The sequence below is a fragment of the Heteronotia binoei genome, chromosome 4 (assembly GCF_032191835.1).
Source record: "Heteronotia binoei isolate CCM8104 ecotype False Entrance Well chromosome 4, APGP_CSIRO_Hbin_v1, whole genome shotgun sequence".
Lineage (NCBI taxonomy): Eukaryota > Metazoa > Chordata > Lepidosauria > Squamata > Gekkonidae > Heteronotia > Heteronotia binoei.
The window spans coordinates 3103007-3118977 of NC_083226.1; the positions used below are offsets into that span (position 1 = coordinate 3103007).

Consider the following 15971-nt stretch of genomic DNA (forward strand, 5'->3'; position numbering starts at 1 on the left):
AGGAAGATTGGTTATATTAGGGGTGTGTGGCCTAATATGCAAAGGAGCTCCTGCTAGAATTCCACCCCTGCATGTAACTCAGGCAAGCAGCCTCTACTGATGCAGCAGACTGTATTATTGCAAGGAACAACCGTGGGAATGCTGCATTTAGCTTTTTAGTGGAGTGTTTTCAGATCCAGAGAATAAATAAACCACTCTGCTGAAGAGGTTTTATATTCCACTTTCCTCTACATTACTTATTTATTTATTACTTTCAACTTTTATCCTGCCCTCTCCGCAAGCGGACTCAGGGCGGCTAACAGTCAAATTCAGACGTTTACAATTATAGTTTAAAACAATAAAATACAATTTAGAACATTTGTGGTGCTGTTAACTTCAAAAACAGGCGGGATCTTACTTTCCTCTGAGAGTGAACCTATAGTGATCACAGTTCCTCAACAGTGCAAGGTGGCAGTCCTCTCCCAGTTGAGGTGTTGCAGGCTTGTCAAAATAATTCAGAATTGAGAAAGATCCCATGGGGCCCTTATGGCCTCCAGGAGGGAATTCCACATTTCTGGTGCTGCCACTGAGAAGGCCCTAGCCCAGGTGGAACACAGTCTGACCTCCCTTGGTCCGGGGATGAACAATAGGTTTTATGTCCCTGAACGCAGTGCTCTCTGGGGAATATTTGGAGAAAGGCGGCCCTGTAGATAGGTGGGCCCCCGACCATATAGAAGAAGAGGAAGAATTGCAGATTTATACCCCGCCCTTCTCCCTGAATCAGAGACTCAGAGTGGCTCACAATCTCCTTTATCTTCCTCCCCCACAACAGACACCCTGTGAGGTGGGAGGGGCTGGAGAGGGCTCTCACAGCAGCTGCCCTTTCAAGGACAACCTCTGCCAGAGCTATGGCTGACCCAAGGCCATGCTAGCAGGTGCAAGTGGAGGAGTGCATTTTAAGCTGCACCTTGCCAAAGGCGCTTGGCCTATGGCTCTTCGCCTAGGGGCTCTCTAAGGACCAGGAACCCAGATCCCTGATTTCCTTGTTCTACCAATAAGGTAAGTTGACCCTCCAGAAGGGGAGCCACTTAAACAAACAGCATTTAAAGAGGACTGTATATTTTTATTTATTTATATATATATATATATAAAAATGAAGATAAAATGCCAGCAGGGGGTGGGGGATTTCCAGGGTTTTGCACTGAGTGTCACATGTATGACTGAGTGTCACATGTATGACTATCTGCCCAAAGGACAGAAGTCTTGGGTGTGTGCTCGGTGCAAGGAGCTCCTGGTCCTCAGGGAATGAGTTCGTACCCTTGTGGCCGAGGTGACTGCCCTGGAGAAGCAGAGATGGTCAGTTAGGCACTTGGGGAAGACTCTCGGGGGCATATTAGATGAGCCCCGCTCTGAACGTAGCAGCCCCGTTGCTGCCAGAGAGCGTAAGGGTCGAGAGGGAACAGGGCACCGTGCTGAGGATAAGGGGAATGCGCCCTCAGAAGGGACCTCTTCTTCGGTTGATGGTGATGATGCTGCTGGCGCCGCCGCGAGGATTTGAACAGGGAGCTTAGGGCGGCGCAGGGAGAGCCGCGCCTGAGAAAGCCACGGCACCTCAGCGCAGATGCTTCCTCCGAGCTCCCCTCGAAAACCGCTGGCGGGGGGTTCCGCCCCTCTCGGGTGGTGGTGGTGGCCAAGAGTTCGAGCAACAGCGGTACCGCTTCGCCGGCCTCTCGGAGGAGGACCTTAAGCAGCTGGTGAGCGGCCTTCCTTGGGTTGACCCAGTGCAGGGGTGGCCAAACTGTGGCTCAGGAGCCCCATGTGGCTCTTTCAGACATATTGTGTGACTCTCGAAGCCCCCACAGCCTCATTAAAACTAAAGTTACTTTCTTTCCACCTCCCTCCCCCTCCATCTATTTGCATCCCTTCCTTGTCTTGCAGCTCTCAGACATCTGACGTTCATGGCTTGCAGCTCCCAAACATCTGATGTTTATTCTATGTGGCTCTTGCATTAAACAAGTTTGGCCACCCCTGACCCAGTGCGTGGGGGTGGTGGTAGAGTCCTCAGGTGCCTTGTGGGGAGGGCTGTACCACCTCAGAGAACAGGTGCATGATAGCAGTTGGGGGATGATAGCCTAGACAAAAAGTGGAGGGGGTTCTTTACACACAAAAAAATCTGGACTGGAGGGTTTCAGTCTCCCTGGGCTGCTGGTATTGTGTTTGCAGAAAGTCCCTTTTTCTGTGCAAGGAGGAGCATTCAGAAACAATACCATCTCATTGGACTACTGTGTGGTCCCTTTAATTGTGATGGACAGAACTCCCTTTGGAGTTCAATTGTGCTTGTCACACCCTTGCTCCTAGCTCCACCCCAATGTCTCCTGGCTCCACCTCCAAAGTCTCCTGGCTCCACCCCCAAAGTCCCCAGATATTTCTGGAATTGGACTTGGCAACCCTAAGTCAGACTGGCCACCCATCAACAGATAGATTCTTAAAGAGACTTACAGTCCCTTTCCCTTCCTTCCTCCACAACTGGCATTTTGTAAGGAGAGATTGAAGAGAGCTGAGACAGGCCCAAGATCGCTGATGTAGGAATGGCTCCATCAGGGGGTGTGGCCTAATATGCCTGGTCGTGGTTAAGTTTTAAAATGTACTCTCTCTCCCTGAACCTGAGGTGTTTTCACTGTCTTTAGTGCTGTCTGAGCTGAATGTCCAAATTTCTCAGTTGTTCCTGAAAGCCTCGATTGGGGAAAATCCACCGATGCTTTTTCACTGCCTGGATCGCTTCGATCAAAGGGAGCTGGTGGTGGATCATGAGGTAGGCCAACACCAAGGAAGAGGACCGGCTGATCCCGACCGCACAGTGCACGAGGACTTTGGCTGCCGAAGGAAACAAAAGGGCAGCAGCATTAGACGTTTTATCTTAACAGCGCTCTTAGATTGCTATTAATGTACTTCCAAAATCCTGGCAGATTATTCCTGTCAGCCTCCAACCCTGCAGCTTCCTTTAGCAGCAAGGGCCAAAGATGCACCTCTGCTCTGTTGATTTGGTTTGCTCTTTTGGCAAAGGCATTTATATTGAAGGGCATTTCAGCATGCTGTGGCAATGAATTCCATGCGATCATTACTTCCTACATGAAGTAGAATTACACAGCTTTAATATGACAAAGAAATGGCAACTGTCAAAGATTTTCAATTCCTTGGCTTGGTCATCAGCCAAAAAGGAGACTGCAAACAAGAAATCAGAAGGAAATTGAGACTGGGAACGGCAGCCACAAAAGAGCTTGAAAAGATCTGTGTCAGGATGTGTTGCTGGCAACCAAGATCAAGATAATTCAGGCCCCAGGGTTCCACATTACTGTGTAGGGGTGTAAAGTTGGGCAATGAAGAAGGCTATTTCCTTTAAAATGCGGTGTGAGAGGAGCTTTACAGATATGGTGGACTGCCAAAAAGACAAATAAGTGGATTGTACATCGAATCGAGCCTAGATGCCAAAATGACCAAAATAAAGTTATTGTACTTTGATCGCATTATGAGAAAACAAGAGCTGCTGGAAAAGACAATAATGCTGAGAAAAGTCAAAGAGGAAGAAGGGAAGAAGAAGAATTGCAGATTTATACCCTGCCCTTCTCCCTGAATCAGCGCAGTTTACAATCTCCCATGTCTTTTCCTCCAACAATAGACACCCTGTGAGGTGGGTGGGGCTGAGAGGGCTCTCACAGCAGCTGCCCTTTAAAGGACAACCTCTGCCAGAGCTATGGCTGACCCAAGGCCATCTCAGCAAATGCAAGTGGAGGAGTGGGGAATCAAACCCGGTTCTCCCAGATAAGAGTCCACTCGCTCAACCACTACACCAAACTGAAGGAAGCAAGAGAGGAGAAGGAAGCAGATCACAGCCAGTTGCTCGGGGGAATGATTCGGCCCCCAAACTGCATGTTTGACACCCCTGGCCTAGAGCATCCCTGACAAGTGTTAAGCAGCCGCTGCTTAAAGACGACCAGCAAGAGGAAGTTCACCACCTCGCTAGGTTGCCCCTCAACCTCTGCCAGAGCTAGGGCTGACTCATTTCAGCAGGTGCAAGTGGAGGAGTGGGGAATCAAACCCGGTTCTCCCAGATAAGAGTCCATGCACTTAACCACTACACCAAACTGGAAAAAGGAGGAAGACCCAACACAGGAGACGGCTTAAACAGCCAAGGAAGCCACAGCCTTCCATATGCATGACATGATCAAGGCTGTAATGTCCCCCTTTGGCTGGGGGGTTCCCAAGCTAGAATACTTAATCAGGCACCCCTTCTAGGGCCCGTTCAGTAGAGACAAGCTGGCTCAAGAGATCAGCCATTTATTTGCAAGAAGGCAACTCAAAACAACCAACAAGTTCAACTAACATAGAGAACTGAAAGCTGAAACCAAGAGCTCCACCCAATAGGACAAAACTAAACCATTCAGATATTAGGGGAGAAGCAGACTATCCCATTACATACATACATGTAGTATACAGCGTATATACCACAAGGACACTTGGGAGGTCACTAAGTCAGACACAACTTGATGGCATGATTCAACACACACATGAGGGAGTCCCTCTTGTTCTTTCAGACCATGTTACCAAAGTTTAATGGGATTACAGAGCATGAGAGCTTTCTGCAAACTTGGAAAACTTCTCTGTATTTAGGGTTGCCAAGTCCAAATAAACATATGAACATATGAAGCTGCCTTGTACTGAATCAGACCCTCCTTGGTCCATCAAAGTCAGTATTGTCTTCTCAGACTGGCAGCGGCTCTCCAGGGTCTCAAGCTGAGGTTTTTCACACCTATTTGCCTGGACCCTTTTTTGGAGATGCCAGGGATTGAACCTGGGACCTTCTGCTTACCAAACAGATGCTCTACCACTGAGCCACCCTCCCTCCCCAATAATAAAGAAATATCTGGGGACTTTGGGGGTGGAGCCAGGAGACTTTGGGGAGGAGCCAGGAGACATTGGGGGTGGAGTCAGACGCAAGGTTGTGACAAGCATAAATGAACTCCAAGGAGAGTTCTGGTCATCGCATTTCAAGGGACCGCACACCTTTTCAATGCCTTCCCTCCACTTGGAATACTGAAGGACAGGGGCACCTTCTTTTGGGGCTCATAGAATTGGACCCCCCCCCCCCGGTCCAATCCCTTTGAAACTTGGAGGGTTTTGAGGAGAGGCACTGGATGCAATGCTGCCAATTTGGTGCCTCTACCTCAAACCACAGCGCCCCCATTAAGCAAGTCTGGCCACCCTTGCTGTAGACTGACTCAAGCCCTTGGTCTGTGAATGGTCTTCTCTGACCAGCAGCAGTTCTCCCAACCTTCAAGTAAAGGCCTTTCACATCACCGACCAACTTTTAACTTGAGAAGTTGGAGATGGAACCCGAGGCTTTCTGTATGCAAAGCAGATGCTCTGCCACGGAGCCACACTCCTTTCGTTTCCCCTCTGAGACCTGCGCAACTGTTCATCATGTTGTATCATCTATTGTTGCAACTGACAATGATTCCATACCTCCTGGGCTACTCAGGGCTTTGTGTATAAATTCTGCGGCAGGGTAGAAATATGGGCTTATGTCAAAATCCGGAAGGTCATGGGCTGGCACTCCGTAGTATTCAATGGTGGCACCATAAAAATCATGGGGTTCGTGGCAAAATAGTGTCTCATGAGCAGCATTTAAAATGTGACTGATGCCCATCTTCCACAAACCAAACCGGCTATGCGCTGTAATGCTAGAGAAAAAGAAGAGAGAGACAGTTTAGTGGAAACCTAAAGGCAGGCCTCAGACTCAGCAAGAGCTCACTGGAGCACAGCTCCTGAACCTTTCTGAGTAGGGGTCCCAAATCCCCCGCTAGGCCTGGAGACCCCCGATTTGGAGCCTCCTCCTCCCGCTGGCCATAAAAGGGAAAGCGGGGGGGGGAGGGGGAGAACGGCAGCCCTTCCCACCCAGCCCCGATCGCAGCAGCCAGAGCTCTTCCGTTTTCTCAGGCTGCTTCCCGCCCCCAGTCAGCTGGCCGGTGAAGGGAGGGGAGCCCAGCCACGCCCCCAAAGGACCATGTGCCTTTGCACCTCCGGAGGTGAGTGAGTTCTGTCTCCTGCATCAGATTTCCCAGAAAGGGGGGGGGGAGGGGGGTGGAGAGGGAAACGTCTTCTCATAGGGTATAATGGGGAATTGATCTGGAGGTTTCGGGGGCTCTGGGGGAGCTGTTTTTTTGAGGTAGAGGCACCAAATTTTCAATATAGTATCTAGTGCCTCTCCCCAAAGTATCCCCCAAATTTCAAAACGATTGGACCAGGGGGTCCAATTCTATGAGCCCCAAAAGAAGGTGCCCTTATCCTTCATTATTTCCTATGGAAGGAAGACATTTAAAAAGGTGTGCTGTCCCTTTAAATGTGATGGCCAGAACTCTCTTGGAGTTCAATTATGCTTGTCACACTCTTGTTCCTGGCTCCACCCCAATGTCTCCTGGCTCCACCCCCAAAGTCTCCTGGCTCCACCCCCAAAGTCCCCAGATATTTCTTGAATTGGACTTGGCAACCCTATTTCTGAGGGTTCCCCCACCTACCTTGTCCATTGAATAGGAGGTGCAGCTGCATAACAATCCCTGGATTAGGAAAGCGGGCAGCCAGCCAGCCACCAGGGGTTTGCCACGCCCCCAGCAGCCCTCATTAACTCCTGGAGAACCCCACGCCACCCTTTCTCCACTTCTGATGTGATCTGGAGTGGCAGGTGGCTTGCTGGCCTTTTAACTGGGGGGGGGGGGGAGCGGCCAAGGTAGGTCTGCCAAGCATTGGGCCAGCGGTGGGAACCTCCCCCTACATCACCAGCACGATGATGTCACCTGGAAGGGACGTCGTCGTACCAGCGACGTTGCCTGGCGGCCACTCTAGGCATTTCCAGGGAAACTCTATGGTTTTCCCAGATGCTCTAGCCATTTGGGAGGGAAAACTCTATGGTACAATAGGTGGTGTGGGCTATAAAAGGCTCAAGAATGCAGGGGACTTGGCAACCCTAGGCCAAGGAGAGCCCTAGGTGAGTGAGGCCTGCTTGGGCTGGCTGGATCTCTAGCCAGCCCAAGCAGGCCTTGCTTGCCTGGGGCTCTCCTTTCTTGCATCGGGTTGCTTTTGGCTGGGGGGCATATGCTAATGAGTTATACTAATAAGCTCCACCCCCTTTTTATTACAAAACAACCCCTGCCCAAAGGCTTTTCTTTGCCTTTGCAAGTCCTTTCCAGGATTTGTGTCCAGACCTATTCATATTCCATGAGGAACATACTAGGGGAAATCCAAGCGGGCAGCCGTGTTGGTCTGAAGTAGTTGAACAAAGCAGGAGTCAAGTCGCACCTTTAAGACCAGCCAAGTTTTTTTCAGAACGTAAGCTTTCGTGTGCTCTCTAAGCACACTTCATCAGACGAGGGGATCAGGGATTGTGGGCTGAAATACAAGCAGTTTGTTGATTAAGTATGCAGACGGATCACATGGTAAACCAGTGTGGCTTGGCCATTTGGTCTGGATAGCCATAAAAGGTAATAAAGTCCTCTGCCAATTGGTGTTTCTGTAAATCTAGGTGAATCACAAAAGGACGTGTATTTCCTAGTTGCAGTCCTAATTTACTTATCAACATCAATCTATAAATTAGTATAAGTAAATTAGATAAATTAGATAAGTAAATTAGGTGGACTACAACTAGGAAATACACGTCCTTTTGTGATTCACCTAGATTTACAGAAACGCCAACTGGCAGAGGACTTTATTACCTTTTATGGCTATCCAGACCATAGTTTACCATGTGATCAGTCTGCATACTTAATCAACAAACTGCTTGTATTTCAGCCCACAATACCTGATCCCCTCGTCTGACGAAGGGTGCTTAGAGAGCACACGAAAGCTTACATATGGAAAATCCAGTTTCCCATCATGAAAATGTGGGTTGTACTCTAAACTAGGTCAGCAAGTGGGGAAAATGTTCTGCCTCATTTGGAAATTTTGATCAGGTCTCCTGCTTTTGCTAGGCTGTGAGAAGTAGTGGAGAAGGCCTCAACATGGGGGCTTACATAGCAGAGTGCTCTTCCGTATCACAACAATGATAAAACTAGATGTCAGGGAGGAAGAGACTGATGTAGTCTTCTCCTGACGGTTGCCAATCTCCAGGTGGGGCTTGGAGAGCTCCCATAATTACAACTGATCTCCAGACAACAGAAGGGTTGCCAAGCCCCATGCAAGAAATATCTGGGGACTTTCAAATGCCTTCCCTCCACTGGAAATAATGAAGGATAGGAGCACCTTCTTTGGGGGCTCACAGAATTGGACTCCATGGTCCAACCTTTTTGAAACTTGGGGGGTATTTTGAAGAGAGGCATTGGATGCTATGCTGAAAATTTGGTGCCTCTACCTCAAAAAACAGGGGCCCCCAGAGCCACAGATGCCCGCAGATCAATTATCCATTCTATCCTATGGGAATTGATCTCCATAGAGAATAATGAAGTACCCAGCAGACATTTCCCTCCCCCTCCCCCCGCTTTCTGATGACCCTGAAGTGGGGGGAGGGCCTCCAAACCTGGGGATCCCCTGCCCCCACCTGGGGATTGGCAACCCTTTCTCAGATTCTCATCAAATTGCTTAGATCAGGGGTGGCCAAACTGTGTCTCGGGAGCCACATGTGGCTTTTTCACACATATTGTGTGGCTCTAGTATCCCCCAGTGTCCCATCGGCTGGCTTGGAGAAGGCATTTGTGTCTTTAAATTACTTCTCCAAGCCAAGTCAGCCAGCAGCTTGAAGAATGCCTTTAAGGTTAAAGTTGCTTTCTTTCCATCTATCTCTCCCTCTCTATTTTTCTTCCTCCTCCCCCTCCTCCCCTTTCTTGGAGGTTTTCAAACAGAGGCTAGATGGCCATGTGACAGCAATACAGATCCTGTGAATTTAGGGGGAGGTGTTTGTGAGTTTCCTGCATTGGGCAGGGGTTGGACTAGATGACCCTGGAAGTCCCTTTCAGCTCTATGATTCTATGATTCCTTCCCTTCCTCCCATACCCATACCCATACCAAACCTTTAATGACATAATAGATTCAGATAAAAATACACAGAATATAAAAATTTAAACATTGGAGATAAAATCAAAATAAAACCGAGCTTACAGATGCATTCAAACATGGTCAATATAATTAAGGTTGTTACAGATAATATTATGGCATTCTCTGAAATAATGCTATATTCATGACCATAAAATGAATATTTGATGTATATATGAATCTATTTTATCATTGTCCTTTGTATGTTTAGAAATGCTCTTAAAATGTATTCTGATTAAAGTCTGATTATGACAATTGTAGTGGTATTAAGATGAAATGGAACATATAATTCAATAATTAATATCCAACAATTAATATTAATAATAACAAATGGTAATGAATGCTAGGCTTTAATAATTAGTATATATAGTATGTAAAAATTCCTATTATGTATCTTAAATGTTTATGCTAAATGTTTTATATTTACTCTGATGTTGATCATTCTTGTTATAAATAAGTTATAAAGGTAAAGGTGCAAGCATCAGTCATTTCTGACTCTGGGGTGAAATCACATCACAATGATTTCATGGCAGATGTTTTACGGGGTGGTTTGCCATTGCCTTCCCCAGTCATCTACACTTTCCCCCCAGCAGTCTGGGGACTCATTTTACCGACCTCGGAAGGATGGAAGGCTGAGTCAATGTGGAACCGGCTACCTGAACCAGCTTCTGCTGGGATCGAACTCAGGTTGTGAGCAGAGAGCTTGGACTGCAGTACTGCAGCTTTACCATTCTGCGCCACGGGGCTGCTTTAATAAGCTATAGATTAATATAATATCTCAATCTCCCTTTTTCTCTTGTTTTCTTGTGTCCCTATTTTAATTCAAAATTATGAGAAAAAATATCTGCATGAAATAATAGGGTGCAATCCTGCTACTGGTTCTGAAGAGAGAGTCCCATTGATTTAAAGGGGGGGGGGGTGTTACTGCTTGACTAACATCCACTCTCTGAATGTTTCACTCTGTTCATACAAACTGGGGATGCACACACTGGAGACAAAGCAATGCATGGTTTTGCCATCCACAGTGGGTTGAAATTAAATCACAAGAGTTTCCGGCTCAACATTACGAAGAACTCCCTGACCGTTAGAGCGATTCCTCAGTGGAACAGGCTTCCTCGGGAGGTGGTGGGCTCTCCTTCCTTGGAGGTTTTTAAGCAGAGGCTAGAGGGCCATCTGACAGCAATGAAGATCCTGTGAATTTAGGGGGAGGGGTTTGTGAGTTTCCTGCACTGTGCAGGGGGTGGACTAGATGACCCTGGAGGTCCCAATGATTCTAAGTTGCACAGTTCTCACAAGACAGAACCCACTAATATCGTGCTCCCGATATGCACAACTGGTATCCTCCCAGTTTTCTTGAACAAGACGGAGTGGGACATCTGCAGAAGGAACAAATGAAATCACAGGACAGGACAGAGAGCGCTTGGAAGTAAAATGTGTGCCTAAAATAAAAATCCAAGGCCGGAGTAATTATGCCACATCAGGGAACCCTTGACAACGGCTATGCTGCCTTCTAATCCACAGAGCTATACTTACTGGTCTCCTAAGAAGAGGTTCGGCCACACCTCATCGACATGGTTACAGGAGGGCCTCCCCGTGTTCAAGAGCTCTTCCAGCTCTTTCGCAGTAGGGGTCTCAGCTAGGCGTGGGCTGGAGCACTCAGGGGCTGCGGAGAGCAGCGTGTCCTTTTCAGCCATCCTAACGGAAGCAGCCGCTCTCTGCCCGCCGAAACCCGAGAAAGGGACCCAGGCCTGCTTGTTTACAGGGCTGAGACTCCACAGCTGTCGTTTGTGTGGATTGATGGGAGACCAGTCGGAACAGGTGCAGGTGGGCAGCAGGAAAGGGAGGCGAGCAGGAAAAGCCATCCCGGAAGGGAAGCCATCCTCCAGTGACGACCATCCTTGCAAGCAGGGCTATTTTTGAGCAGGAACGCAGTTCCAGATGGCTTGGCATCGAGGGTGTGGCCTAATATGCAAATTAGTTCCTGTTGGGCTTTTTCTACAAAAAGAAATCCCTGTGTGAAACAATAGTGACATCAGGGGGTATGGTCTAATAAGCAAATGAGTTCCTGCTGGGCTTTTTCTACAAAAAAGCCCCATGTGAAACAATGGTGATGAAGAAGATGATGATTCTGGATTTATATCCCGCCCTATACTCTGAATCTCAGAGTCTCAGAGCGGTCACAATCTCCTCTACCTTCCCCCACCCCCTCCCGTAACAAACACCCTGTGAGATGGGTGGAGCTGAGAGTTCTTTTTTAGCAGCTGCCCTTTCAAGGACAACCTCTGCCAGAGCTATGGCTGACCTAAGGCCATTCCAGCAGGTGCAAGTGGAGGAGTGGGGAATCAAACCCGGTTCTCCCAGATAAGAGTCCACACACTTAACCACTACACCAAACTGGCTCTCACCCCCTGATGTCAGGGGTGTGGTCTAATACGTAAATGAATTCCTGCTGATTTTTTCCTACAAAAAAGCCCCACACGAAACAATGATAATGTCAGGGTGTGTGGCCTGATATCCAAATGATTTCCTAATGGGCTTTTTCTACAAAAAAAGCCCCACATGAAACAATGATGGCGACAGGGGTGTGTGTTTAATATGCAAATGAGTTCCTGCTGGGCTTGTTCTACAGAAAAGCTCTATGTGAAACAATGGTGATGTCAGGGGTGTGGCCTAATATGCAAATGAGTTCCTGCTGGGCCTTTTGTACCAAAAAGCCCTGCTTGCAAGTGAAAGGCTAAGAAGTGGAGAGCAATGAGGAAGAGCGTTTCTTCTCTTGAGCAGATTTCCTGCTCTGAGCCAAACCCTTTTTTTAAAAAGTTGGTCTCCCTAGAGCAAGATGCCAAGATTCCAATTTCTGGCCTGAGTCCTCTCAGTACCAGGAGCTGTAAATAGGGCTGCCAGCTCTGGGCTGGGAAATTCCCAAATATTTGGGGGTTGAGTCGGTTGAGGCCAGAGTGGGGAGGGGAGAGAACTCCGTGGAGTATTTTGCCATAGAACCCATGCTCCTCCAAACACAAAGCAGCCATTTTCTCAAGGGGAACTGATTTCTCTGGTCTGGAGGTCAGTTGTAATTCCAGGGGATCTCCAGGCACCACCTGGATGTTGGTGACCTAGGCTGTAAATCTGGGCACACGGAGATGTGAAATAGGGGAGAACCTCAAGCTGGGCAAAATCCCAACAACAGTGGGATTGTGTGGACAGAAATCCTCATCCCGCCAAAGAAGAAGAAGACTGCAGAATTATACCCCGCCCTTCCCTCTGAATCAGTCTCAGAGCAGTTTACAATCTCCGTTACCTCCTTCCTCCACAACAGACACCCTGTGAGGTGGGTGGGGCTGAGAGGGCTCTCCCAGCAGCTGCCCTTTCAAGGACAACCTCTGCCAGAGCTCTGGCTGACCCAAGGCCATTCCAGCAGCTGCAAGTGGAGGAGTGGGGAATCAAACCCGGTTGTCCCAGATAAGAGTTCGCACACTTCACCGCTACACCAAACTGGCTCTCTAGCGAGGAGGACCGTCACTTAGATTTTACATGTGCATTTGGTGGTTTAACTCTGCATAAAGTTGCACTGTTTCTGGATTTTAACTGTCTTTTGTCCTTAGATGGTCTGGAAGTATCTGGCTGCACAGGGCCACCTTCGAAGAGAGGCTGCTGAAGTGGGAGACTGCGTGTGGGCCACCGCTTGGGCCTCTAACTCTGGCTCAGCCTGGTTGCGAGCCTTCCTCTGAGACTGTTCCTCCAGAGGAAGGCTCCGGGGCCAAAGGAAATCCTCTGATTGGACTATGCGGAGCCAGTAGCATTGTCAGCTCCAGCTTGCAAAATTCCTGGAGATTTTGGGGTGGAGCTCGGGGAGGTGAGGTTGCCCAGGGGGTGTGCAATTCAATAAGGGCTGCCCTCCAAAGCGACCTCTTCCTCCAGGGGACTGGGCTCTGTACTCTGGGATCAGTTGTAATTCCGGAGGAGGAGGAGGAAAAGACTGTGGATTTATACCCCACCTGAATCAGAGACTCAGAACGGCTCACAATCTCCTACATCTTCTCCCCCCACAACAGATGCCCTGTGAGGTGGGTGGGGCTGAGAGGGCTCTCACAGCAGTTGCCCTTTCAAGGACAACTCCTGTGATAACTTTGGCTAACCCAAGGCCATTCCAGCAGCTGTAAGTGGAAGAGTGGGGAATCAAACCCGGTTCTCCCAGATAAGAGTCCACACACTTCACCACTACACCAAACTGGCTCTAAAAACTCCACACAAGCTCTTGGGCAGCTCATTTTACTGCCCACTCATCATTACTGTTTCCTGATATGATTATCAAGAAATTATAATGAGCACAGAATGGGTCACCAGGGATCCTAAACCTCTTGCTGAAATGTGGAGCTGTTGCTGATAATACTTCCCTCTGGGCGTTTGAATGCTACTACTGTAAACTAGTTTTCAACCCATCAGTGTTCCAGTGGGAAGTGGAGAGGTAAGGAGAGACTGGGGAAGTATTCTCCTGTGCTCATAAACCGAAGAAAAGCTGCTGCAATGAATCTCGTTTCAAACATATTTAAATTCATACTCGAAATGTGCTAATGATAGGCCGTGTAATGCTCTCTCCTTGGCGGGGGCCTTCTTTGAGTGCCTGAAACCTTTAATTATGCCACCTCCTTAATTTCCTTTGATCTCAGTTAAGCATCCTTGACATCTTTAAACTGAACTTCATTATCCTTTCCCTTGCCTTCATCTTGATCAGGGCATTTTTTTTTTTCTGGAAAAAAATGGTGCTGAAACTCTTGAGAGAAATGAAGGAGAAACAGACAGGAACCCTCATGGAATCACAGAGTTAGAAGGGTCATCTAGTCCAAACCCCTGCACAATGCAATGCAGGAAACTCACAAGAAGAAGGAGATACTGGATTTATATCATGCCCTATACTCTGAATCTCAGAGTGGTCACAATCTCCTCTACCCTCCCCCACCCAAAACAGACACCCTGTGAGGTAGGTGGGGCTGAGAGAGCTCTGACAGAAGCTGCCCTTTCATGGACAACTCCTGCAATAGCTATGGCTGACTCAAGGCCATTCCAGCAGTTGCAAATGGAGGAGTAGGGAATCAAACCTGGGTCTCCCAGATAAGAGTCTGCACACTTAATCACTACACCAAACTGGCTTTCATGGAAATACAAATACCTCCCCCTAAAATCACAGGATCAGCATTGCTGTCAGATGGCCATTTATTATTTATTTATTAAATTACATTTATAACTTGCCCTCCCCTGACAGCCTCTGTTCGAAAACCTCCAAGGAAGGAGAGCCCACCACCACCCGAGAAAGTCTGGTCCACTGAGGAACCGCTCTAACGGTCAGGAACTTTTAAACATGAACTTTTAAACTTTCTTTTTTTTGAGAATTTTGTTTCCATGAAGAGGTTCTGGAACTCTGTTCCACCCCATTCCCCCAGGGAAAAAGCCCTGAACTTGATACTTTTTCAAGCTGTGCCATATTGTGTGGTGCACTCTAATTGCTCTTTCCACACACTGCTGTAGTCTAGCTGTCCATCCCCAGAGCTTTCCCTTTATTTTGTGGCATCAGATGTCTCCGAGAGCTCCATAAGGAAACTTTGTCTGGTCCCATGCTAATTGCCCAAATAGAGGCAACCCCGCCACTGGCCAAATTAGGCATTAGCCTAGGGTGCCAGGCCAAGGGGGTGCTGAATTGGCCCTCCTCCCTCCCCAGCCCAGTGCCATAGGCAAATGCCCTTGATGTGCCACCTGCTGCCCTCTTCCACTGTGCCCACACCACACTGCCACCCAAACCTTCTGCTCTCCCATGGGCTGCAGGCAAAGCTGGGGGAGCGTGGGGATGGCACCCAGCCATCAGAGAGGCTGTCTGCCAACCAGCTGGCCAGTGCTGCTGGGGGAATGACACCCCCGCAAAAGAGACAGCCCTGCAAAAACAAACAAACAAAGCACAAAACTCACGGCCTATACACTGCAGTCGAAATATATTTCAGACATCTCAGGCCCATTCACAAACATGAACAAATCAATAGTAACACCGACTACATACAAAAACACTGACTCGAGAAAAGTCCACAATACAAATTGCTTCTCCACCCTCCTCCACTCTGTGTCTTCTTGTTGGTTAAAGAGCCCGAGCTCTACTTTCTTCACGCAGTCACTGGCTGGTGAGTGGACACCTTGAGGGATATTTTTGCAGAATGCCTTCAAATTATTGTTTTGAATAGATCCAATACCGGATATAAAAAGCGCAGCGGTGAACCGGCAAAACGAAACCGTTTCCCAGCTTATTGCTTCCTCAGGCGCTAATCACATGCATTGGAATTTGCTTTTGTGGGAACACATATAAAAGATGCACAGGTTAACCCATGTACAGATCCTATACAGAATCATGAAAACAGTAATACAAATTACTTACCTGTTATGATACAATCACAAAGACTAATTGAGTCAGAGCAGCTGGGCTGGTGCTTCTGGAAGCCCAGAAGAACGAAGCTCCCGGAGCGCTCACAATCTAAAGCACTAATTAGCATCAACTGTTGACACACCACTTGCCATAGTTGAAAAGACATTACCCTTTATTATATGTTATGCAAAAACCTTTGTTTATAAATGCAGAAATTTATTTGTAAAAAATCCTAACACTTATTCCTCAGTATGGTAATAATGACAGCAGCTTGGCCACAGCCTCTGAGAGCCGCAGAGCCCACACATTGGTTGGGCACCCTCCTCCAGCTTTCCTGTGGCCCGCAGGGGGGTCAAAGGGTGCAGGCGGCAGGGCAGGCGGTGTGGAGGAGGGCGGAGGGGCGGGGCCTTGCCTAGGGTGCCGTGCGCCCTAGGGTCACCTTTGTGCCCAAAGCATCTCACCTTTCTTCAGCTGGTATTAGTGTATTCGCTTTCCATTCATTGCCCAAGGGGTGGGA

General features: G+C 48.2%; 1 protein-coding gene across 1 annotated transcript; it reads right to left on the minus strand.

Moving 5' to 3' along the window:
• Nucleotides 1–2647: 2647 nt before the first annotated feature.
• DUSP13A (dual specificity phosphatase 13A) lies at nucleotides 2648–10758 on the minus strand. Its single transcript, XM_060236710.1, has 3 exons — nucleotides 10588–10758; nucleotides 5500–5717; nucleotides 2648–2853 (listed from the first exon to the last, which is right to left on the minus strand). Exons 1-3 carry the CDS (start codon nucleotides 10746–10748, stop codon nucleotides 2663–2665), a joined length of 570 nt encoding a protein of 189 aa, XP_060092693.1. The 5' UTR covers nucleotides 10749–10758; the 3' UTR covers nucleotides 2648–2662.
• Nucleotides 10759–15971: the final 5213 nt, after the last annotated feature.